The following is a 27,382-nucleotide window of genomic DNA, read 5'->3' as shown; positions in this document are numbered from 1 at the left end:
TGTCATGGTCCCTCTTGCAGCCAGTCCTATACAAAGTCTGCTGCTTCCATGTTTACATTTTTCCTAACCCATCCCCACCCTCTCTGAACAATCTCCTTTAGGTGTCAACTCAGGAGTCACTTCTCCAGCAAGCCTTCCTTGACCAGCCTTAGACTGGATTGGATGCCCCAGGGAGTGTTTTTACAAGGCCTTGTGACTCTGGGTTTCAGAGAATTCATTCTGCAAAGGCAACACCAATTTTCTTCTTGTCCATCTCAACCTTATTAATGCCCTGCATAGAATACAGAAGGTGGCAAATGAATGAATTAGTGCATCCTCTAAGCTGCCCTGAGTCATTACCTGCAAAGGAAGTACTGCTCTGATTCAGCTCCTTGAAGCGACTTCTGGGAGACTTCTCTGATTATATCAGAGGAAAGCCCAGTTTCAGGGCTGAGAATCCTAACAATAAGGACTTAGCAGAAACCTTTAAATCATTTCCTTATCCCATGAGCGAAGAAATGGTAAGCAGGCTTCCCCAGAAAGGCTAAGACCTGGCCATAAGGGACACAAGAAAAATTTGACAGAATAATTGTTCTGAGCAATAAAAATCTGTCCATGCCCCTGCTTGCGTTGACCCCTTTTTATCAGAACGATGGTGCATTACAAAACTGTTGAATGTCATCAATCTACAATATCTAAAAGCCTCTCAGGTTGATCACCATGGAATCATTATCAGCACAAAGAAATATTTATTAAACCATCCAGGGGTCTTGTGGTCTGAATACTATATTAAACGAATCATAGAAGGCCCTGACATCCAGGGCTTTATGATTTGAAATCGTCATTGACGTTAAAAGACAGTAATAAGCTAATGGAGCTGCAAAGAGAATAGCAAACTTGACAAGCCTTGCCACTTGGAAACAGCTATGAAAGCCAGATCTTTCAGAGCTCTATAAGAAATACATTCATTTTCTACACCAAGCAATTTAATTGAATTTTTACAGGTTTCTTGCTAAAAGAAGCCTTAGCTCCTGGCTGACACAGAGCTCGATAGTTAAGCCACTTTGTAATGCTAATTTTCCTCTCAAACGACTACCAGGTAAATTCTTCTGGAGCTGGTGAGAAGCACCCGAAATGGTAATGTTTTGCTCGGTGATAAGATACTTAACGTACTGGATACAGTACACCTTCAATCAGGGTCCACAGCCAGACCTCCATCAGGATCTGTTTTCCCCTCTTGACCTCATTGCAGCTCTGGGTTTGGTTCCAGGGACGTGCTCTGCACAGATGCGTCAGGAACCCGTGGAATCAAATTTGCCCAAATTGCTGCTGAGTCAGAGGTGTTTTTTAAAAAATTTGACAAATAACATATATTTGCATGCTAAATGGCTAACGTCCTTCCCTGATGGTTTTGCAATCCTATACTTACATTGTAGCTGTATCACAACGAAATTACAGGTTCCTGTGAAACGACACTAACAATAATAATACATCTTATAGTGGTGCTCATTTAAGGGCCTTTTAAACAAGTTTGAACATTTATGCATTGAATATTATCATACTAAGTCCTACTTCCTCCCACAAAACATAAACAGAAAACTGGAAAACCATGATTTCCCTAGTGTATCAGTTGGCCCCGAGGGATATTCTGATTGTCACATCATACATAAAATATTGATGAAGGAGTTAAGAAAAATAGATTCCACTTCTCTGTTTAACAAAGAATTGAACATTAAAGCTAAACCATCTGCTATGCGTTTTTAAGTATCTAAGAATACTCCTGGACTGTCAAGTAAGTAATAATTTGAACTATTGAAATACACTTCAAAACCAAGGAGGAATTTTTTAAACTAGAAAATTAACTAAAAGGAATTTAATTATATATACGTATATTTTATATACGTATATATAATTTCAATTTCAGTCACATCACGCAAAAGAGATAATTTTAGAATTCTGAAAGTTAAACCAATCAAGATCGACACATCCCAGGTTGGAAAATCTGAACTGTATCATAAAACATGATCAGTGGGGCACCTGGGTGGCTCAGATGTTTAAGCATCTGCCTTTGGCTCAGGTCATGATCCCAGGGTCCTGGGATCGAGCCCCACATTGGGCTCCCTGCTCGGTGGGTGCCCTGCTTCTCCCTCTCCCTCTACTGTTCCCCTGCTTTTGCTCTCTCGCTCTCTCTGCCAAATAAATAAATACAATCTTTAAAAAAAAAAAATAAAATAAAACATGATCAGCAAAAGGTGGATGGATAGAAAGGGATAGTCAGGGACTGGTGTAGGGAGTCAACATTTTTCAGTGTTCAGGCAACACTGTCCAAGAGAAAGGGGTGTCTGTTCCAAAAGTGGTCTCCTTCGATTCCTCCAGGAGACAAAGCCAAGTGAGTATAAGGAAACTGTGGGTTGTCCTCATTGGATGACATTTGCGCACCTACTGATTAGATGGACTCATGGTTCAGGCCCCCTTGGCAACTGGACATCTCAAGATGAATTGTGCATCTCATGTTGGCCTTTTGTTTCATGCATCTATTTCTTTTGATTGGGAGAGGCTCAGCTTTGGCTGAGAGACAAACCTGAGATAATCCATGTGTATTGATCAGGATAGGACTAGACCCTTGTTTGAGTGGCCAACTGGTCTTTCTCGGCAGTGGTTCTATGAATGCCCGCCAACAAACTGGAAAAATATTTATGACTCTGCCATAATTTTAGATTTCCTCATGCCTTACAAACAAGTAGTGAAATGTAAATATAAAATCACTGTAACAGATTTTTTTACAATGTGCCATAATTTATATAATCAAACAAGTATGGTCCTCTTCAAAACTGTGATCTTTATGGTTCTTTCATTATAAACCTATTGTAATTATGCTTCTGTTGCTCAAAGCACTTATATTCAAAAAGAAAAAAAGCACTTATGTTTCTCTTCATTAGGAAATGTCTAAAGCTTGCAATACATTTTTCTGAGTGATAATACCTAAACTTAAGTCGCACTTGGCTGTTAACAAAGCAAATTATGATGAAGAATCTTACACTTTCAGGGTGGATTTGATTTCAAGATACAATCCAAAAGTCATTTAGGAGCAAGTTCAAGTGACCAGTCTGGGTAATAGGACTAATAATCTAATGCAAGTTATGACTAAAAATAACGGCTAAAAAGTAATGAAGATACTAATATACCCATGAGAGGAAACTTATATACTGTTTTTAAAGGTAATTTCATTTAAAAAATCCAAAAATATTTTGATCAAAGGCAGAATGTTTAGAATGAGAGTTTGGTTTTCACTGATAGCTATTTTGATGCACCACACCCATTCTAATACATAAATTCTAGTTTGTTAAAAAACCTCTCATTATTTTGTGTTTAGTAATTACAAAAGTATCTTAGGAACGCCTGGGTGGTTCAGTCAGTTAAGGGGCTGCCATTGGCTTATGTCATGATCCCAGGGTCCTGGGATGGAGCCCCACTTCAGGCTCCTTGTTCAGTGGGGAGCCTGCTTCTCCCTCTCCCACTCCCCCTGCTTGTGTTCCCTCTCTCTGACAAATAAATAAAATCTTTTTTTTAAAAGTATCTTAAATGATTTAGTACTTATAAAAGTATCTTAAATGATCTTATTATTAAGCTGAGACTTATGCAATTCTTGGCCTTAGATCCTAATATTACTGTATTTCTCTTTGATCTTATTTGAGGCTTCTCTGTGGAGTTTATCAGGAACCCCATCCAGTTTTGTAAGAATCTGTGGCACTTGGATTCTATGGGGCTCTGACAATTCTTCAAGCATTGATCTAGACTCCTGGTGTGGATGCCATGACTAAAATTCAAGGTATCCAAGACTTCAGATGTCTTTCAAATTCTGTACTTGATGGGAAGCCCATGCAAAATTAAGAAAGTACTTGATATTATCCCAAACTTTATTAGCTTTTCCAATAATAAAACCTAAGCAAAACAATGAGAGATTTAATATAATCTATAACCCAGACCATAATAGCTTTACTCTTTGATGACTCTGAAACTGAAGGGATCATATTCAGAAAGTTAAATTCTAAAGTTTTTTTTTTAAGATTTTATTTATTTATTTATTTGAGAGAGAGAGAGAGAGAGAGAGAGAGAGAGAAACAGCATGAGAGGGGATAGGGTCAGAGGGAGAAGCAGGCTCCCCGCCGAGCCGGGAGCCCGATGCGGGACTCGTTCCCGGGACTCCAGGATCATGACCTGAGCCGAAGGCAGTCGCTTAACCGACTGAGCCACCCAGGCGCCCCAAATTCTAACGTATTTAACAGCATATGATATAAGCATATGACTTTTTTCCTGTTTATGTAGTAAGGCCATGCTAGATGAGATTTTACCTAAATTAAATTCTCACCTAGGCCCATTCTTACAGACTGATAGTCACAAAATTATATTCAACAAAGATGAATTGAGGATCTTATATAAATAAAGAACGTGGTATTGTAATGAATGTTAAAATATGATAATAACACTAGCTAACATTTACTGGGCTAACCACTTTACATGCATTTTCTCAACAAATTAACCCCTATGACATAGGTCCTATTAGTCTCGAGTTTTATAGATCAAGTCACACAAACACAGAGATGTTAAGGGACTTGCCTTAGGTCACACAGCTGAATCCAAACAACCTGAATCAAAACAGTCTGAATCCAAAGCCTAACACCCTTGACCACGAAGCAGTAGTGGTCAATGCAGAAAAAAAATTTCTGACCCAATGCAGAAAAAAATTTCTTACCTTTTAGAATTAAAACCGAGAAGAAAGTTTATAATCACTGCTATTTTAGGTGATTGTCAGTTCCCATAAATAGTAGAAACTTAACTTTTAAAAATACACCTCTTCTTAGAGCAACTTATTATGAAATAGTTTGGAGAACGGGAATGAGTATGCTCTTAACAAACTTAGTAACTATTACATTTTTTTTTAACAAATCAACCTCAAAGCATTTTTTTAACTATACTAAAATTTATAAGGTGATCTGTTAAAAAATATTTTGATAGATCAACAGTCATCTAATTTAAATCAACAATGTGTTAATTAAAATTTCCTTAGTACTTAGAAGTAAGCCTACAATAATCATTTTTCTGAAAACTGCATTTTTAGACTGACTGGCACTTATGTTCCTCAATGTGCTCTACTAAAAAGTCTACAATTTATGCCAATTAGCATTCTGATTTTGTAAGTGGTAGGAAAATAAATGAACAGATAATCCAATTTTTATAGATGGGGTAACAAAAAGTGCTGAAACACAAATACAAAAGGTAATTCCAAAGAGTAAAGTCCTTCTCTCTTAGCCACAGGGAGGAACTTTCCTTCAGTGGTCAATGGCCATTCCTTAGTATCTGAGTTCCACACTTACTGCACATGCAGAGAATAAAACATAGAAAGATATGAAAGTCCCTCCCCCACACACACATATGGGCATATTTATATTTGGCTTTTCTGATACCTAAGTATGCTGATTCATTGGATAATTACGAGTCAAGTAATACTCCATGACAGAGTTGTACCTATTCATTCATTCACATAATATAACAGGAACAAAGTAGATACAGTATCCAAAGAACACTTCAAATTTAAAATGCTTCATCTACTTACACTTGGCCTAAAACTCAGAACTTAGAATCCATTTTTAAAAACATAGTTAGATGAAGTTTGCAAGCTTTTATGACTCATCACATGCAAAGTAGGATAAGAGTATAATTTATTACATGTCAGTTGTGTATAACTTCAGTATCTAGTCCTATAGCTTCACATTTCCATGATAATTCTGATTCCCCCACCCCCTTGTAAAAAATGTATAACTTGTAGGGGCGCCTGGGTGGCTCGGTGGGTTGAGCACTGGACTCTTGATTTCGGTCAGGTCATGATCTCAGGGTCTGGGATGGAGCCTGGTGTTGCCCTGCTTGGGATTATTCCCTCTCCATCTCCCTCTGCCCCTACCCCCTCCCTTGAAAAAAAAAAAAAAGTTTAACTTGTAGAATTGGCTTTTTTAAGATAGATATTTCAAAGGATTTGCTTTCATCCTTAAAAGAATAATGGAATGGTGGCATATACTTGTTGATTTACTCAGTATCATAACAATAAAAACCTCATTTAAGCTCATATTACCCACTTCACTCTTCTCCCCTTAACAAAGTTCAATATTCAGTCAACAAGTGTTTTCTGAGCACCTACTACATGCAAACATGGCACTTGGAATAGTATGCCAAAAGACATCTAAGTTTCCAAGGCATGAAGTGGGGAGAAACAAGGAACCAAACTGAAGTATTTATTATCAAGTTTTTCATTCACTAATTTCTTAGAAAAATGGAAGAAAACACTTGCACAGTAGCACAGTTCGGTCTGCAGAGTGCAACTTTCAGTTGCAAGTAGCTCAGATTTCAAAGTTAAACTAAAGCTCTCTATCCAAACAACTGGCTTCAGTTTATTCTTTAATCTCTTCTTCACGTCTTCTATTTTGTTCACAAAATCCACATTCTCTTCCATAACAATGAATGATAGCGCATCTTAAAAAAAAAAAAAAAAAAGCTATTCCTCTTTCCCCAAAACCCAGCCCGTACACACGCCCTCTTCTTTCGTGGGCACGTGTCCTTCCAAAACTCGGCAGGACACCCCCTCACCTGAAAAAAAGTTTGGAGAGGACGCTGGCCTTTTCCAGAGGCGACCTCTGCATGGTCTCTGCGGGCGTCGGGGTCCCTGCCGGGGCAGGCTGGGCTCGAGCTCCTAATGCCAAACGGCCTATCCTCTGGCGCAGGCTGCTCGCCCCTTTTTCTCTGACCTGCTGTGATGTCATTTGCTTCCAACCACCCCCCTCCTACCCCTCACACCTCCCCTTTCCTTCAGCTCCTTCCCCCGCCTCCACTGCCCAGGTTAAAAGCTGGGCGCTGCCTGGTCCAGCCCCCAACTTGCCCTAGCGGCTTTCTCCACCCTCTGTGCACCCTGACCGCTCGTTCTTCTCGTCTCCTTAGCTCCCTGGCTGCCCCGCGCCTCCCTTTCCCATCCTGACTCCCAGCCTTCCTCCCTCGCGCGCGCTTCTTCCAGGCCCGCGATCCTACCGTCCAGCCCCCACCCAGCGCGCAGGTCGGGGACAGTGGCGGCCCTCGCCGGGTCCTGCGTCCGACGCTCAGCAGGAGCAGAACCGGCCCGGGGGCAGCCTCCCGGACCGTCCTCAGCGCCCGGTTCCGCGGGACGCGGGGCACGCGGCCGCCAACTTCTGAGCCTTCTTGCTCACCCTTCTTCCGAGAGCCTGGCCGGGTTCGCGGTCCGTTTGCAAGGTGCATTTTGAAGGGGGAACGAAAAGCTGTCTCTCCTGTATCAAAATGCAGCCTTAGAGACCCGAAAGTTCGGCGGCAGCGTCTGCTGTGTTCACCTCAGCGCCTCCTTTGAGTGTCGGAGGGAAGAACCAAGCTTAGTTTCAGGCTTAGGTGAGCGGAGAGCGGCTCAGACCCTTGCGAGACGCACTCGGGGGGGGAAATCGGACAAGGTGGTGATCGCTTTGTCCTGTACGCGCTCAGGATTTGTTCACCGTCTCAGGTTTTCAGCCCGACTTGCGTTCTGAAGGAAGGCCTCTGTGTTAGCGACTAAGATGACAAGTCGACAGTGTGTAAACTAACCCGCCCTCCTATAGGTTTCCTAGTCTCGGTCAGCAAAACATCTTGACTAATACACCGAAAGCAATCCAGTCTTGGAAGGGAAGGTAGCGTGCTAACTCCGACCTGACTCGGAGAAACGCCATCTTCGACTCTCTGAGGGCATCTAAGCTTTCCCAGGTGTGGGCGCCTTAACTTCCCCTAGATTTTGGTGTAAGGATTGTGCGCCTGCCTGAGGGCTTTTAAAAAGCCAAGGCTTTAATTCCTGAATCCTATTGCGTAAAAGCAAGAGCACATTGAATTAAAATTGAAAAATTCAAATGAAAGTAAACATTTTGGTCTGATTACTGCCTCTACAACTAAGGAAAGGGTGTTTACTTGTAAATTACCTTATTGTTGATTTGTGGTCACCCAAATACAGTACAAATAAAACGTGCATTTCACAATAGTAGAAAGGAATACGCATTTAAATTAATGAACGCACTCAGCAGGTTTTTATAGCTCCACTTTGAATTTCAATGTTACCTTTTTTCCCCATCTTAATGTGGGTTGTATAAACATTTAAATTCCATTATGCTAAATTTTAACAGTAGAGAAAATAGGAGCAAAGATATAAACCAAAATGTATGGAGTTAGATACCAAGAAAGAACTTCAGCATTTCTAACTCATGATCCCCGCTTCAAATCCTGTGCCCATGTTTTCCTCTCTCGATTATGACATACACATTAAGGCTCTCTTGGTCTTCATTATTGACTTTTCCCAGGTATGTGATTGAACTCACTCCATCCACTTCCCCACCCCCACTCTATTGTTTGCTTTATAACTGCTAGTGTGACCCATCAAATATAGTACACACATTTTGAAATAAATTAGCAATCAGTTCCTCTTTGTTACCAAAGAGCAAGTGATAATAAAGGGATCAACAATTAAGTTCCAAAGAACACAGAAGCTGACCAAGTGCTATGGTTTGAAAAGACCCCAAGTATTTGTCAATCCATCTCCTTCCTCTGGAAAGAATAAATGAAATAGTGACTATTTCTTGAGTTCTTACTATTTGCCAGGCATCATCTCAGGTAAACCTTATAACAACCATGTAAACAGGTGTTATTTTCCCCAATTTTTGGTTAAGGAAACCGATAAGAGAAGTTAGGTAACTATCTGTAATGGTAGAGCTAAGATTCAAACTTGGTCTAATTCCAAACCATGACTCCTACCAGGGTGTAACACTGCTTCTAATCAAATCATCCCTCCTGTATTATTATATACCATAACTTACACACCAACCCAGTTTTTCTCTCCTCATATTGGTTTCATGAAATTATAACTGCTAGACCTGTTCAGGATTGAGATAAGAAAGCAAAAATCTACAAACCAAGTAGCTACTGGAGTTTTATATTTTTAATAAAAGACATTCAATTATGATATTCCATTTTAAGCATGCATACACACATACATATAGGAAGACCCCAGATTTTTATCATAAAAGATTACAACCCAAATTTGTTCTGGGCATAAGTAAGATTTCACTATTACTCAGAACATTAACACTGTTAACAGATATGAACAAATGAACTGAGACATGATACTCTAAATTTGCATCTAAGTACATATCTAATGAGGGAATGTACACTTATGCTCCAGGAAATGTCCAAATGTGGCTGAAGATCATGACTGAAATCCTAAATGGGGCTTCGAGATGTCAGGAATAGGAAAGAAATCAATGGCCAGGATGAGAACGGAAAGAGGTAGTAAACTGTGAAGCTCTTCTCTCCAAGCTGCTTAAATATCAACTCATAAAATTTTATTATAATAGCTTGTATTTGTTGAGCACTTACTGAATATATATATATGCCAAGTGCGGCGCCAAATACATGGCATGGTTTGTCTTTGTTAATACTTATAACACTTTCATGGGACAGGTATCTTCTTCATTATCCATATATTACAGGTGAAGAAACTAAGGTACAAAAAGGTTAGCAATTTTCCCAAGCAAGTTGCACGGTATATAATAACAGAGAAAACAGATTTGAACCTAAACATTGTGTTGCCGGAGCCCAAGCGTTTAACCACTACACATACTTCCCCTACAGATTTCCTATTGTTTTAAGCAGAATTGACATTCAATTTAGAAGATTAGGTGACCAGGGGCGCCTGCCTGGCTGGCTCAGTTGGTGAGGCATGCCACTCTTGATCTTGGGGGTTCTAATTTAAGGCCCATGCTGGGTATAGAGATTACTTAAAAGTAAAAAATCTTAGGGAAAAAAAAAGATTAGGTAGCCATTTGTACGGCATTTTTTGCATTGTGGGAAAATGCATATACATAACATCAAATTTACAATCTAAAACCATTTTTTAAATGTACAGTTCAGTGGTAATACACTCACATTGTTGTGCAACCATCACTACCATCTATCCCTACAACTCTTTTTATCTTGTAAAGCTTAAACACTATACCCATTACACAATAACTCCCCATTCTCCCCTCCCCCCAGCCCCTGGCAACCACATTATACTTTATGATTTTGACTTCTCTAAGTACCCCCATATAAGTAGAATCATACATTATTTGTCTTTTTGTGACTAGCTTATTTCACTTAGCATGATGTCCTTGAGATTTATCCATGTTGTAGCATATTGTGGAATTTCTTTCTTGTTAAGGCTAAACAGTATTACATTGTATGTATATATCACATTTTGTTTATCGATTCATCCACTGGTGGACACTTGGGGTTTAGCTATCGTGACACTGCTATGAACATTGGTGTACAAATTGTGTGGCATCATTTTAAAGGTATGTTGAGAAGAAACAAAAAGAGGGGTGCCTGGCTGGCTCAGTAGGATCATGTGACTCTTGATCTCAGGGTCGTGAGTTTGAGCCCCATTTTGGGTGTGGAAATTACTTTAAAAAAATTAATTAAAATAAGGGGCACCTAGGTGGCTCAGTTGGTTAAGCATCTGCCTTCAGCTCAGGTCATGATCCCGGGGACCCCCCCTCCCCCAGTCAGGCTCCTGGCTCAGTGGGGAGTCTGCTTCTCCCTCTCTCGCTGCCCCTCTCCCTTCCCCACCCCCCACCCCCACTTGTACTCTCACTCTAATAAATAAATAAAATATTTTTTAATTAATTTTAAAAAGATGAAGAAAAGGAAGTCAACATTTATTAGTACCTACTATGTGTTCAGCAATGTGTCATTTGCTTCCTACAAATGATCTCAATAAATGAAACCTTATGAGATAACCTTCCTGTCATACGTTACTCACTCTGCCAGATGATGGCTGAAGTCCCACCATTAGACATCACGAGAGTGAAATTTCACTATACTTTACTTATCCATTATGTTCAATTTCATTTGAGAGTGTTCCTTAGATTCTTTCCTGAGAACAGGCTTTAATAGTGATAAATAGGTAGTAGCCATGAGTGCACTGAAAACTGGCCAAGTAAAAGGAAGAAGGAAAAAGTCGCCCCCATCAGGAAGAAAAGCTCATCAAAAAAAGGGAAAGGCAAGGCCTTGTTAGCTTCACGGGCCTAGGCTGGTTCTGCTTATAAACTTATCTAAGCTGGAAGGGCAAGGGCAGTCAAAGCTCTTCACAGCGTGCTGCAATGATGACCAAGCATGTAAATACACATTACAGTCTTACAAAGACATTTCAGACCTGGATAGAGGTGTCCTGGTACATGAGGAGGCCAGATGATCATTTACTTTTACTGCTTTCAACATGATGTTTGATCTGACAATTCTGTTTATAAACACACATAACACATAGTTTTATTTATATACACACACAACCCTTTTTGCCCCACAACCTCCTTGGAGACAGGAATTGTGTCTTCTGTTTTCCTTTTACTCATCTTTTGTTTAGTAACACAGTATATGCAAGCAAATAACAATTTTCTCTTGGGCTTACTGACCTAAGAGTTGAAATGTCATCCTCAAGGGGAAATCTGAAGATGCTCAAGAGATGAATGATTAACATTAATCTTTTCACAGGCAAGAGCTCATTGCTAAGGCAAGTATACAGAATAAGGCAGGATCTCCACTCTTCAAAGCTCAGATTCTACCAGTGATCGTCAAAATTCTCTGAAGATGGTAGCACAGCATAATCGAAAGAGCTTGGGCTTTGAGAAAAGAAAGAGCTAAATTTTCAATCCTGGCACCACTGCTTACTTGGCTGTGTGGTCACATTTCCGTCAGTTCTCTTCCCTGAAAATGAGGTTAATAATACCTACTTCATGCACAGCACAGTGAGTCGAGACAACAATATTGTACTGTAATCATCAAACTTGCTATGAGACTAGAATTTAATTATTCCAACTACTAGAAAGAATAATTAGGTAAGGTGATAGAAGTGCTAATTATCACTACAGTGGTACTGATCTTACGAGTGTGTCAAATTAACATTCTGTACTCCTTACATTTACACAATGTTACATGTCAAATATATTTTAATAACAAAAAATAATAAAAATACCCAGCTCACCCGGTTGTTGAATGGATTAAGTCCAGTTCTTTCTACCTCAGTGCTATTGACATTTGGGGCTAGGTAATTCACTGATTAGGGGACTGTCCTGTGCATTATAGAATGTTTAGCAGCATCTAGCTTCTACCCACTGAATGCCTATGAAACTAGCCTCCTGCCACCACCCAATACGTGACAACAGAAACTGTCTCCAGAGATTACCTAAATCCCTAGGGCGGGGAGGGCAAAATTGTCCCTGGTTGAGAATCACTGGATGAAATTACTTAAATATGATGCATGTAACAGACATAAAGGGTTTCAAATTGAATAAGCACTCAATGAATTTTAGAAATTATTGTTACATATCACTGGTGATAAATCAGAAATCAGTACAGCATTGCAAAAGAAAATGCTACAGAAAACTGAACTCCCTAAGGCTATCGGCATTCTCAGGAACATTAGATTCTCTCATTCCCTCTGAAGTTATTTGCTTGTATTTAGACTAGATGAATACAGACAAATGCAGGTACCCTCCCAACTATAAGATAATTTTGATTTAGAGGCAGAATTAGGTTTTTATATGGTGGAAGTCCTCACTCTTTTTGCACTGAAATGACATTTGAAGCTCTGTTTTTCAGTTCCTCAAATTTTCAGCTCATCACCAGTGTTAAATTCTTAACTACTGTGTCCAGGTGGAATCTGGCACCCTGATGGGTCTTCTGTAAATTAAAGGCACTTCCTCATAAAGGACATCTTAAAGATCCTCAATCTGCACAAAATGAGAACTTATTGGTGCTGTTAATAAACTGGAACAATTATGAACAATATCTTGAATGATACAATTTTGTCATGAGTATAAAAGCTAATAATGCTGGGGTTTTCTAAAACTGTCATTCATGACATGTTTCATTATTTATGCTGGTTCTCTTTTCATTCTCCTGCTGAAGCTTTTTTAGAAACAAGAGAATTTATAAGACCAGATTAAATTTTCTCTAGCGATATCAGGGTGAAAGCCAGATGCTGTCTATAGCATTAAAACTGTGGTCTTATATACATGGATCCTAGGAAGAAAAGTAGCAGTTTGTTTCTTCAGGTGAATTCTATACTAACTCATATGCTACATAGAAGAGTCACACTTAGAAAGGCAGTGGAGTATACAGTAAGTAGTTACTTATAACTATTTTCCCCCAAATAGATAATTTATAATAACAACATGTAAATAAAGAAGATATGTGAAATAAAGAATAAGAGAGACTCAGTGGGAGACTGCTAATGCACCTAGGAACTAAGAGTAATTGTGAATGTCCTGACCCTCAAAGCCCAACAGGTTTTACTATTCCCATTGTCTGATACTTTATAGAAATTAATATGCAAGTTCACCTGGAAATAAAAGCCATCCTCCCTTCACCCCAGTTTTGGAAGAGTTTGCCATTGAAAGGCTTGTAGAATTGTCAGTGACTGATATCACAGATGGCATTTTTAGCTATAATTTTTTTCAGAAACATTTATTTTATGATCATTTCTTATACCGATTCATGATTAACGCCAAGGATACAACATGAAGTCAATTATTCGAGGGAGGTCTTGTTCAGCCCGGGGAAACTGTAACTTGAAAACCCCCAGGCTCTGATTTGCTTTAACTTACCCTACATAGACAGTGTCTGTGAGATCTTATTCTTATGCTGGTCATTTATTGATCTTCAAGTTCAATGCGATGGGTGAAACTATGGTGATGAATCCACAGGGTCAGAAGGACAACCCATTCCTGGTTCTGTGACTATGGCTCATTGGCCTCCACAGCCTACATCTCGGCGTCTCCCGGAGTGACTGGAACCTCCTCCTTTCAAAGGCTGTTGAGAAGCAACACTGATGAAACTATGGCATTTGGAACTCTTATTTACATGTGCAAAAAATTATGCTTAAAGATAGGTATGAAAACTGTCTAAATCATTTTTGGAACAAAGCATATCATGCTAACTAAAGAAAATCAAATTGACAAGTATGTGTCATAGCTTTCCTCTAAACAAATGTGACTGTCACAAGGTTTTACCTAAAAATAAAAAAAATGGTAATTTTTTATAATAGCAAATTAAGCTTAGCATGATCCTGTTTTTGCAAGGAAAAAAAATACAGGTTTTACATACCACTTTGCTGCATAAATTATATTACATAACTCAGAAAAAGTTGGCATATTTGATTATCATTGTCATTCCACTTCACAGATGAAGAAACTGAGGTATAGAAAGTTAAATGCCAAGCACCAATTCAAGAAATAGAGCCAGAATTTGAATGAAGCTCCAGAGCTGAGCACTTAATTACCATGTTGCATGTATAACTGGACCATATAGGATTGTTTTGTTTAAAAGGAGCTGCCTTTTACAGTTTGTCCATTTGTTTCTCTGGTTAGCTGAAAAACGGGTACTTATCACAAAGGGGTTTTCTATTTTGTTTTTTCCTTTTTTTTTCTTCATTTCCTCAGAATCCACTGAGAGGACTATTTATTATAAGAATGTAAAGTAGGTAGGTATCCATGGGGCAGGAAGGACTGAAGAAAACCTTTTCTTCTCGTTTTCTTTTGAGATTCAACATAGTTAGAAACTATTTCATGAGTGGAGATGACCCTGGCTGAAATGTTTGAATATGCATGTCAAGGGTGCCCGAGGAAGACTTGACCCACCGTGAGAGAAAAAATTTAATGCCAATGCTTACTGCTTGGTGGAAGATGGGCCACTTTGCAGATGAAACTGGAAGGCTGCCTTGTGTACATACCCAGCATGGGATGCTGGGTAGGCTTTCAAAACTGCTGAAGAAACTTTAAAAGTCCAACTTACAAAAAAAATTTCTGAACTTCTTGCTAACTTCAACATTCAAAAGTCAAAAAGACATGTGACCTTACTTGTGTCCCAAGAAGTAGGTGAAAAGAGCCATACAAGTTTATATATATATATATAAACTTGTATGGCATTTTTAGCTATAATTTTTTTCAGAAACATTTATTTTATGATCATTTCTTATACCGATTCATGATTAACGCCAAGGATACAACATGAAGTCAATTATTCGAGGGAGGTCTTGTTCAGCCCGGGGAAACTGTAACTTGAAAACCCCCAGGTTCTGATTTGCTTTAACTTACCCTACATAGACAGTGTCTGTGAGATCTTATTCTTATGCTGGTTATATATTGATCTTCAAGTTCAATGCAATGGGTGAAACTATGGTGATGAATCCACAGGGAGAGGCCTGTGAGGAGCAGTATACGTATATATATATGTTTGCATGAGCGGTGAATAAAAGCTTGGAGAGATATGTGTCATAATCATTTTATGCCATGAATTTCTAAACACTTCAAATATTTTTGCAGAACAAACAAAAGGAATGCATCCTGCGAATAAAATGGCCTTCTGACTCCATTCCACAAATGCTTTTGGAAAGCCTATAGTGTTCCAGCTTTTTGCCAGGAAAGGGGAAAAGTGAACAAGACAGAATTCTGCTACAACTTTCAAAGTGCTTCTTGGAGCTTAAAGTGCTACTCAAACTGACAAAGCAAAGCATTAGTTACCTGAGCCCAGAGGTTTACATGACCAGCATCAATGTTTCTTTCATTTATTCTGGAATCTCGTTGGCCCTGTAAAATCTACAGTAAATCCCTAAATCTCTTTCACCTTCCTTTCTTTTACCCCCACTGCAGGCCTGCATTCTTTCCCCATTCCTGGTTTGGGGACTGAAAACAAAATTGTCCCAGAGATCATTACGTCTAGTCACAAAGATACCCTGTGAGGAGTAGAAGAAAAATCCTTCCATCAGGTAACTTTAAACATTTGCCCCATAATCAGCTCCCGCCACCAGTAGTTCCTTAGAAGATAATATTCTGATAAAGCCTTGGAGTTTTATGTAGCTCTTCATATATCTTGTGTAAGTGCACAGTATACCACGTTTCATTTTTTTGCATGTTAGGAGCATTAATTTTTTAAACACAAACATATAAAATAAAACACAATTTTTAAAACTCTATCTTGACAATTTTCCCCTTAAAACGAACAAACGAACAAACAAACAAACACTGAAAGCCTCCAAAATGGGAGTATCCCAGTCCTCTGTTTCTCCAGAAGATTGTGCAAACCCCTCACTCCTCTCAGAAGCCGGGGAGAGGCCTGTGAGGAGCAGTAGGGGTTCTCGCACACCTGCCAATGCCAATGTCAACCCCCCAAAGCAAAGCAGGAGCTCCACTCCTCATGGCCCTCAGGGCCCACGGGGTACTCGTCTTGTTTGCTGTCAGACAGCCTGCATGCCCTCAACACTACTGGAGAACAGAAACCTTGAACCTTTCTGCACCTGCTAGTGCTTGGCACTGTGGGAACCCGGCCACTGACAGCTCCCTGGAGAACAGCCAGGCCGGACGGAACACCCAGTCCAACGCTGCAGGCTCATCGCCGGGCTCAGAGCCAGCCCCCAGCTGCAACTGTGCTACTCTCGTTTTCAAAACCCACTTTGGTTATGATTCTACTTGTCTTTAGGAATTCTTTTTGTTAATACCTATTAAACAATAAAGCAAATGAGTCTTGGAAATTATCTGGCCCAGAACAGGGTAGGGAAGAACAGCCTATTTGATTACTAACATTATATCTTGCTTGCTTTCAAGAAAGTGAGGATTAAAAAAAATGTTGCAAAATGAATTTAGATTTGAAGATCTGAGAATAAGTGTAGACCTCTATTCAGTCACCCGGATGCTCACACAAACCCAAACCAATCTGAGGCTTGTAACAATTTGAGTAATTCCAGAAAAGTGGACTATTTTCTGGAATCTGCTTCTATGTTCACTCAGACATAATTTTAAAATATACTTTCATTTGGCTGTGTAAGAAAACAAGCCTTAGATTATCTCATTTTAAAATTTATTTTCTAACAGGTAGCATAGCACAGGGTGTTAGAACTCTTCCACTGGAAGCTGAGATTTCTTCATTTGTAAGATGGGGGAAGCGAGAATTTTCATTACATAGGGTTATTATGAGAATTAAATGAGTTCCTATAAGGAAAAAATTAAATGCATTGCTTGACATAGAATAAGTGCTCAATAAGTGGTGTGTGTGTGTGTGTGTGTTTGTGTTTCAAATTTCACACGCTCACATTAGTGATTTACTGAAAGCTAAACTGGTCCTTCCATGATTCTTTTTTTACAAGAAAGAAAGAAATGGGTATGGGATAATTCTTTATGACTTTTTAAATGCACATCTCCTCAACCAGTTTTAGTTTTTGTTTATTTAGTTCCTTCAAAAAAAAAAAGGGAAAATAAAACTCAACAATAAGAAAACAACCCAATTTAAAAAATAAGCCAAACATCTGAGCAGATACGACACCAAAGAAGATATACAGATGGCCAATAAGCATGTGAAAAGATGCTCATCATCATTTGTCATCAGGGAATTGCAAATGAAAACAACCATAAGATACCACTGCTCATCCTTTAGAATGGCTAAAATCCAAAAAACTGACAATCCCAGTCACTGGTGAGGCTTCCTGGTGGGAATGCAAAATGGTATAGCTACTTTGGAATGCCATTTGGCAGTGTCTTACAAAGCTAAATATAGTCTTACTATATAACCTAGTAATCACACTTTGAGGGATTTATCCAACTGATTGGAAAACTTCAGTCTACACAAAAATCTCCATGCAAATGTTTACAGTAGTTTTATTCACAACTGCCAAAACCTGGAAGTAAACAAGTATACTTCAATCATGAATGGATAAACAAACTGTGGTACATCTACAAAATGGGATACTATTCAGTAATGAAAAGGAATGAACTATTTTTTTAAAGATTTACTTATTGGGCGCCTGGGTGGCTCAGTTGGTTAAGCGACTGCCTTCCAGCTCAGGTCATGATCCTGGAGTGCTGGAATCGAGTCCCGCATGGGGCTCCCTGCTCTGCGGGGAGTAGGCTTCTCCCTCTGACCCTCCCCCCTCTCATGCTCTCTCTCTCATTCTCTCTCTCTCTCAAATAAATAAATAAAATCTTTAAAAAAAAGATTAAAAAAATAAAGATTTATTTGAGAGAGAGAGAGCACACAGCGGGGGGAGGGGCTGAGAGAGGGGTAGAGAGAAAATCTCCAGCCAACTCCCCACTGAGTGCAGAGCCCCATGGGGGCCTGATCTCAGTGAGATCATGACCTGAGCCAGAATCAAGAGTCTGATGCTCAACTGACTGAGTCACCCAGGCACACCAAAAAGGAATGAACTATTAAGCCACAAAAAGACATGAATGAACGTAAATGCATATTGCTAGTGAAAAAAGCCAATGTGAAAACCCTACATATTGTATGATTTCAATTACACATATCTTGGAAAAAGCACAACTATATAGAGACTGTAATAGATCAGTGGTTGCCAGGAGTTTGGGATGAGGAGGGGAAGGGTTAAACAGTGTGAAAATTAATAAAATGAAACTTCACTTAAAATGGAGCGAGGAGAGCGGAGAGGTCAGAAGGGGGAGCTCTCATGCCCTTAACACTCCTCTTTAATTGCAGACCCAAACAGGAGAGACCTATCTTGCATTCCTCACAGGAAGAAGTCTATACCCCATCAGGAAGAAGAAAGATTTTCTCTTTGTCCAGCAACAGACCAGCCAATGAGAGACTATCAAAACACAGCCAATGAAAAGCCACTAAACTTGGAACTCCCAGTTTACTCCAACAGACTTTTTGTCTATAAGAGCCCCTCCCAACCCGCCCCCCCCGCTCCCCGCCACCCCAGCCTTTCCTCTATAAAAAAAGGACTCCAGATTTGCCTATGCTTTTGCCATAGCCTACATGTCCTGAATTGCAATTCTCTATTACTCCTGGATAAACCCATTTTACTGGTAAAATAACTGACAGTTTTATTTTAAGGTTAACAATAGGTAAAGCAAAAGAAATATTTTTAGGGCAGTGAAACTATTCAGTATGTGCATTTTTTAAAAATCATTTAGGAAATGGGGGATGGGGAGAAATTCCAGGATGGAATGCAGAATGTGACAAGAGAATCTAAATATATTACAAATATATGAAACAATCTCACGGGAAGGAATGGGAGGAAAAGGCTCTGGACTCAGTAACTTTGGAAATGAGTAGAGTACATAAAACCAGCAGTAGAAGGGCCAACATAAAGCACACCTCTGGCTGATAAAGTTGTTTCCCACGGGTACTGATAAACAATTCTGAAAACACTATGCACGTATAATGGAAATGAAAAATTAAGTAAACAGATAGTGATGGTGGAAATCAGGTGTCTCACTGTTGGAGTGGGAAGTTACAGATAAGCAAGGGCAAGAGGTTAGAATGATCCATGTGGTAATGAATTAGAATTAGAGACAGCAGTGCAAACTCATGCTTAGCTTAATAAAGATACAGATGCTTACATACAGAAGTATTTATAGATGTGTGTATACACAAAGTGAGGATACATGCATATATTTTCTTGCTCTGTCAGCTGAGACAGCCTAGAAGCAAGGACATCTCAGTATCAGCCAACATACCCTAGCACCCAGACTTGACTTGTAATACTATTCCTTAATAAGAGAAACCAGAATTCCTTTTAGGACTGAGGCAAGAAATGTACAAGATGAGTGTGGAGCATCTTGTAGTGCCAGAAAGGAGGTGCTTTAAAAAATAAATAAATAAATAACCAAAAAAAAATCACAATGATGGAGGGTATTTCAAAGGGACACAAGAGTCAGATGAAAAAGCCCCCTAATGGTTAAAAATAGGACAGTCTGTCAATAAAATAATTATAAACCAATTGAATTATAACCCAAGTATAAAATAAATAGCCACAAGTCCATGCTGACATAAATAAATAATTGAATAAATTAACGGGGGAGAAAAGACAAATTTCCTGTACAGAAGAATTCCAAATAATTTATGAAGATACTTCACTCTCGAGGAAGTGGAGCTCAACTCTTTACTCCTTTTAAGTGTGGACGGTACATGATGACTTCCTTCCAAAGTGCACAGTACCGAGGGGAGAAAGAGTAACTTTACTAAGAAGGAACATGACAAACACTCTCAGTCAGGTGATCAAGGTCAACATCAACAGTGATAGGTCATGTTGATAGTATATACCCTTGATATTATGTGATGAAAATGGTACTTTACCTTTGTGGTCCTCCTCCAAAAAATTCATAACCCTGGTTTAATCACGGAAAAGGAAACAAACAAATCCCAAACTCTCAAAGTCATCAAAAATAAGGAAAATCTGAGAAGCTATAACAGCCAAGAGGAGCCTAAGGAGACAAGATAAGTAAATATAGTGTGTTATCTGGATGGGAACTTGGAGCAGAAAAAGATCATTGGTAAAAACTGGGGAAAGTTGAATAACGTATGGACTTCAGTTAATAATAATGTATCGATATTTGTTCATTAAGTGTGACAAATGTACCATACTAACGTAGGATGTTAATAATAGTAGAAACCGAGTGTGGGGTATGCAGGACCTCTCTGTAGTACCTTCATAATTTTTCTGTAAATCTAAAACTGTTTTAATATAAAAATATAAATTTGTATTTAAAAGCTAAGGAAAATGTTTTTACTGATCTGTGGCACATTTTCCATGTAACAACAAATTATTAACAATTCGAACATTAGTAATATTTAATAGGGTCGCCTAGGTCGCTCAGTTGGTTAAGTGTCCAACTCTTGGTTTTGGCTCAGTCATGATCTCACAGGTCCTGAGATGGAGCACCACTTCCAGCTTCGTGCTCAGTGGGGAGTCTGCTTGAAGATTCTCTCCCTCTGCCCCTTCCCCCACTCACTCACTTGCTCTCTCTCTAAAAAGATAAATAAATCTTTTTTAAAATAATATTTAATAATAATATGTCAAGCCCAGTCAGATCCTTTTATCTCATATTTAGCATTTTCAAAGTTAATACTCTTCACATTTATAATTCTCAATTAATTATTTCTTTTGCAAGGGTGACCATAGGATCTGGGTCTTAGAACATAAAACTTCACAAGTCTGGAAAATTGGCTTCAGATTGAATTACTCTATGACCTTAAAAAAACTTCCCACCCCCCAATGGGAAATAAATCATGTAAAAAACAAGAGTCAATGAATATTTCTTTAAAATAAATCAAAACTAAACAAAGCCCTACTAAATTTCTTGATCCCACGAAAGTTCACAAGAAAAATAAAATCCTCATGTTCCCTTGTCAACTCAGGACCATCAAACTGGCCTGAAATTATTCAATAATCTGTAGCTATTATTAAGAAGATGGAATTCATCAATCATGCCAAAGTTTCAAGGTAATATTAGCTACTCACTATAAAAATTGTATGACTTAAAAATAAAAGTGAATTTGGCCACAGGGTGGTAACACATTTTTACTCCCACTGTATTGTGTAAAAAACATTTGGATTCTTAAAAAAAAAAAAAAAATGGATTAAAACATGCAACTTCAAGGGTCTAGTCTCTATTTTCTCTAGGAATATATTTTACTTAAATAATTGTATTCAATCTGTGTAATTCCCTTTCTACCTCTCCACTCACTCCACTCTCTCACTCCTATACTATAGTTACTGATTTTCAGCTTTATTTTTTTTTAAGACTTTATTTATTTATTTGACACAGAGAGAGAGCACAAGCAGGCGGAGCGGCAGGCAGAGGGAGAAGCAGACCCCCTGCTGAGCCGGGAGCCCGATGTGGGGCTCGATCCCAGGACTCTGGGATCATGACCTGAGCCAAAGGCAGATGCTTAACCGACTGAGCCACCCAGGTGTCCCTGATTTCTGGCTTCAAATGTTTCCAAGGATTACTATGAATTGACAAAGAGCTGTCACATTTCCCTCAAAAAAAGTATTCTGGAAATAATTGTTCAGCCATAGCTTTGACATCTCTGTTGGAAAATGTGTAGTAACACATGTTTTAAAAACACAGTTTTTTTGTTTTTTTGTTTTTTGTGGAACCACTAATATTAGAGGACATTGAGGCACGTGCATCATTGTTCCTCCCGTGATTGTACCTGGCTTGTTTTCCAATCTGAATCAAACCCACTTGTATACCCAGGATTAACTAAATGCAGGAAATTAATTAGTATGGAGTCCCTAATGTGTAAGCCTTTTTCGTGTTTTTCTCTCATTTAACTCTCAGTATCCTTATGATAATTATTATTATACCGTTTTACTCTTGAAGAAAAGGACAAAAAGTCAAAAGACTCTTTAACATACTTATCTATAGCTTTACGTTGAGTACAGGTTGTCCTGGATTAGATCTAGCCGATCCCAAGATCATTCTCCTCCACTACATTGTTGTGGGATAAAATGTCATTCAGTGAACGAAAATCATTGAGAATAGGCAATTGTAGAATTAATTTCCTTTATATTTTTAACAAGAAATCTTAACCGAGAAAAGAATTTTAAAGTTTTACTGTGTAATGCCAGTGAAATAATTTAAACTGGAAAATTCTACTGGCCTCTAACATCACACAGGTTTGGGGCATTTAGCAAAAAAGATTCTGTGTGGTTGTTCCCTTGAGTCCCAAGAAGTCCATCCTACAGAACAAAGGGGAAGTAAAGAGAGAATTAAGGGAAATACCCTCTTCTTACCCTTCCCGGTTGATGGGGCACCTCTCACCCAGAAATTCAGGCCAGAGCTCAAACCAGTGTTGTAGGGCTTGTGAATGACAGGAAGGGTAAAGCCTGGGTTATGGGTGTGGAGAGTAATGGCAGTTTTTTGCACTTGAGCATGGAATTCCATGTTATCTGTATATAAGGACATGGACAGGGTTTTGTTTTGTAACATTGCACAGAAATATTTAAGCTTACAGCTTTAAAAATAAGAAATTTTAAATTCTTTTTGTAATCTTTTGGAATGGTTCGGATTGCCTTGCATGTTTCACAGCTATATAACTTAGAGTTTTGCGCACATATAGATACATATTTTCGAATGCCTGTTAGCCATGTATATGTACTTTCTACTTAACTACAAAGTGCTGGTCATTAAGTCATTATGAGAACCACTCTTCAGGCATATTTCTGCATATGCAAACTGTTGTTTGTCCTTGGGTTTTATAAAACTATCTTTGTTTTTTTCTGTAAAATTCTACATTGATAATATTTGCATATTAATAGTTTTCTTAAGTTATACTACATTTCATTTTAAACATTTTCATGTGCTACACTTAAAAACAAATTGTAGGTTAACGAAATGCTTTAAAAAAAAGATTTTATTTATTTGACAGAGGGAGAAAGAGAGAGAGCACACAAGCAGGGGGAGCGGCAGGCAGTGAGAGAGGGAGAAGCAGGCTCCCTGCTGAGAAGGGAGCCCCATGTGGGACGTGATCCCAGGACCCTGGAATCATGACCTGAGCCAAACACAGCTACTTAACCAACTGAGCCACCCAGGCGCCCCTAACAACATGCTTTTAACTCTTGATAAATTTAAAAATTTATAGGTAAAAAATGAGAATATGAAAGACATATGGGTATGGGTTATTTATATAGCATTTTTCTTCCAGTCACTGAAAAACCTTTAGTTCTATTACAGATTTTTTAATGTTTTTAATGTATAATAAAGTTTAAATAAGTGTGAATAAATTAATGTATTTCAGATGATCAATACACTTGACAAATAATCTTATCTTCCAGTTTTCATGCATTTAATTATCTATCTCTTAGGAATGATTCTTGTGGAGGACACTTCAGAATCACGTATATTGTATAAATTAATTAATTCTAACTTCACTACTCCTTGGTTCCTGATCCATCTCTACCCCTGCTCCTTGAACCACTGATACTGTAGAAATATGTCAAATCCCTCAGGTGTATGGGAATAGGAGAAAAGGTTGATACCTGATGTTTAAATAACCAAATTTTCTTTCTTATTACTGAATTATCACAAGTAACTGGGTCCTCTTTATTTCTTCCTCTCCTTTTCATTATAAAATAATTTTAAGATCGGGCTTATATAATAAAGCAAAGAAGGACCTGAAACACATCATTCTACCAACTAGGTCTAAGAAAATGAGATTACATCAGAAATGAACACCTAAGTAGATACATTTCAAAAAGTAAACAATGGTAATTCTAATAATGAGTCCATGCTTTCAGGCATGCCTGATTTCTATGCACTATATTAAAAGGAGGATCACAGAGATACCAATTCATGTATTTATGTACCTCAGTGGGAATACCTCTAAATTAGGCAAATTTAAGCTATACTAATAGCAGAGAATTATTTAGTATTGATATCAACTTTAACCCCTGTGGCAATGAATTCCAAATATTTTTGGAATCTTCATTATTTTTCATCCCTAGCCTAGATTCCAGAAAAAAATTACACTGATTCTCATCAAGTCCTCTTTACTTAGTCAGAAGAGTCACAGAGAACACAATTCTCATTATGTGTCTCATACATAGTACAGGGAAATACGCAGTCAGCCAGTCAGTAAGAATGAGTACTTTTTCTCCTCCCCGGTGTCTAGTTCTTTGATCTGACAAGTGTAAAACAAGTAGAAGTTAAATTATAGACATTAAATTAGAAGTTAATATTAACTTTCAATGTTATTTTTTAATAATATTCTGACCAAACTAAAAAATAGGAATTAATGCATTATATTTATATACAGCAACTTTTGGTCATATAATTAAATTTAGCTCACTTCAGTAAATGTTTATTGGGTGTCCACCATGTGTGAGGGCCTCTCACACAAAAAGTCAGAGGGTCCTTAGGCCCAGGCCTCAAGTGATGCACAGTTCCACACATATGCTGACAAGACAGAAAGAAGAGAGTCACTGGTCAACACTGAACTCATGTCAAGTTACCAGACTATATCAACTTAAGTATACTATGAGCTCAGTTTTTTAGAAATCTTATGATCATCTTACTAACACCACCATTCCTTTGGGGATTATTCTTTGAATGTATGTGTTTTAATTGCATCCACTTGTCTAATATAACATTTAAAGTATACCACAATTTTGTCACCCTGCCATTTCTTCAGTTTTTAATATACAGAGGGCCTCAAAAAACAAAACAAACAAAACAACAACAACAACAAAACCCAAAAAATAGGGGCATCTGGGTGGCTCAGTCGTTAAGCGTCTGCCTTCGGCTCAGGTCATGATTCCAGGGTCCTGGGATCGAGCCCCACATCGGGCTCCCCGCTCCACGGGAAGCCTGCTTCTCCCCCGCCCACTCTCCCTGCTTGTGTTCCCTCTCTCGCTGCATCTCTCTCTGTCAAATAAATAAAATCTTTTTTTAAAAAAATAATAATAACCCACAGATTTGGGTTATTATTCAGATATTTTTATTGGGTTATTGGGCCCTGGATTTTCTGAATAGCTGACAGGCTCTGCAGGGCATCATGGTAATCTCTGGGGACAAAACACAGTCTCTGCTTTCAGAGAGCTTACTGTCAGCAGAAAAAAAAAAATGAAAATACCTCATATAGATGATAGGATAAGATAAGAGTCATTCTACAGATGTAAATAGCCATGAGACTCAATGGCACCAAAGGTTATTTCCAGGTAAGAATTAGAATGTCTTCAAGAGGACATGTCATTGAAGATGGATCTTGAAAGACAAGGAGCCACTGACGGCAAGAAATGAGTGAGAAAGACTTGAGCAGAGAGAAGCGTATTTAGGAACAGCACTGTTGGGTTGGTGTGTGAAAAGTAGAGAAAGAAGTGAACACGGGAAATCAGATTGGAACCATGTAGTTCAGAGTCACAAATGACAGGGTCCCCCTCCTACTATCATTGGCAAAAAGAAGTCAGTATTGGGTTTTGAGCAAGGAAGCAACGTCAGTGCACTGTATTTCAGGAAGATTAAATGGGAATAAATATACACAGTGGCCTGATAGAGCAGGAAGAGATGATTTGGGGAACCGGTGAGGAGGGGGCCACAGCAGCCCTAAGCCTGAGTGTTCTTCACTCTGCCAACCAGAAGAATTTCCTCTTTCCTCAGTCCTGAAGACCTCTGCCTTGTATTCTCCCTCCACCTGCTTCCCAAGCTATAAGCTTACCTTGGGGGGATAATCAAAAGCAACGCTTTTTTGTTCATTGTTTTTAAATACTTATTAAGACGAGGGGGATTCCTCATCAAAAGTAAAACTTTTCTTCCTCATCCAGCTTAGTCCTTTTAAAACAACCAGATCTTATCCCATCACGTATTCATTACACATTGTCAGGAAATGCAACACCAATTCACAATACCAGGAAGCATTTAGTCTAAGACAACTAAGTGACAAACATTATTGCTTCCATTTGCTCAATAGAGTTAGGTGTTCAGAGTCACTCAAGTCAAGGTTTTTTCCCATCAAATAAATGAAGAATACAATTAGGACTTCCGAGAATGAGATTATTTTTCAGGTTTTTCCTTTTATTGAAGAATCCTTTTTTTTTTTTTTAAAGATTTTATTTATTTATTTGACAGAGAGAGACAGCGAGAGCAGGAACACAAGCAGGGGGAGTGGGAGAGGGAGAAGCGGGCTTCCCGCCGAGCAGGGACCCCGATGTGGGACTCGATCCCAGGACCCTGGGATCATGACCTGAGTCGAAGGCAGACGCTTAACGACTGAGCCACCCAGGCGCCCTTGAAGAATCCATTTTTTTTTCAACTTTTTCAATTTCTTACATGATCCTGCAGGCTAATTCAATAAACGGAGTAACGTTAAGATAAGTAGATGCCTGTCTAATAATAGCTAATACTTACAAAGAACTTACTATGTACCAGCAGTGTTCTGAGCACTGTGTGTAATTTTTTTGACAGGTTAAAAATAAAAAAGATTCTTACAGATGAGTTTCACGATAAGGAGAGGTAAGAAGGAATTCCCAGTACATGGAATAAGCAGTATGAAGATGTATCCTCCCCATGAGAGAAACTATTGAGTTTCTCTCTGCTCCTACACTTGCAGAACAAAGGAATTATTCAAGCGAAGAAGGCAAAAATCCAAGGTGCCGCTTGACTTCTGATTAAACAAAGGTTACATGCAAGTTGTCTTGAGCTGTTGAATTACATAGTTTATCATACCATCTAGTGTTTTGAAGAGGATGTTTTATTATTGATTAAACAAATTTAAAGTTGCAAGAGAAAACATCTTAATATACCTAATAAAACTATATTTAAACATTCCTGTGGGGTACAGTACTGCACAAGGGTTTCCTTCAATTATACAGACTCATTATTTGACTAATGAAACTGTAAACCATGCTTAACAACTCTGCATATTGAAGTAATGACCAATGGCTGTATTAAGATACATATGCAAAATAAGAACATAAACATATCCATAATCGAATTAGATAACCAACATAAAAGGAGTCTAATTCACCAGCATTACCCAAACTAAGAGAGGATATTTTGGACCTATG

The 27,382-nt window shown here is 38.6% G+C and overlaps 1 protein-coding gene across 1 annotated transcript in view; it reads right to left on the bottom strand.

The window, feature by feature from the left end:
* The window catches only part of CFTR (CF transmembrane conductance regulator), a 165,066-nt gene extending 157,333 nt beyond the window's left edge, over positions 1–7,733 (bottom strand). The window contains exon 1 of the mRNA XM_035020298.1: positions 7,714–7,733. Within this exon, the coding sequence (XP_034876189.1) occupies positions 7,714–7,733 (20 nt within the window). The remainder of the gene's footprint in view (positions 1–7,713) is intronic.
* Positions 7,734–27,382: the final 19,649 nt, after the last annotated feature.

This window comes from Mirounga leonina, unplaced genomic scaffold (assembly GCF_011800145.1).
Source record: "Mirounga leonina isolate KUSES-001 unplaced genomic scaffold, KU_Mleo_1.0 Mir_174, whole genome shotgun sequence".
Taxonomy (NCBI): Eukaryota; Metazoa; Chordata; class Mammalia; order Carnivora; family Phocidae; genus Mirounga; species Mirounga leonina.
Note: the sequence above shows the minus strand (reverse complement) of the source record. Positions and strands in the feature narration are given on the sequence as shown.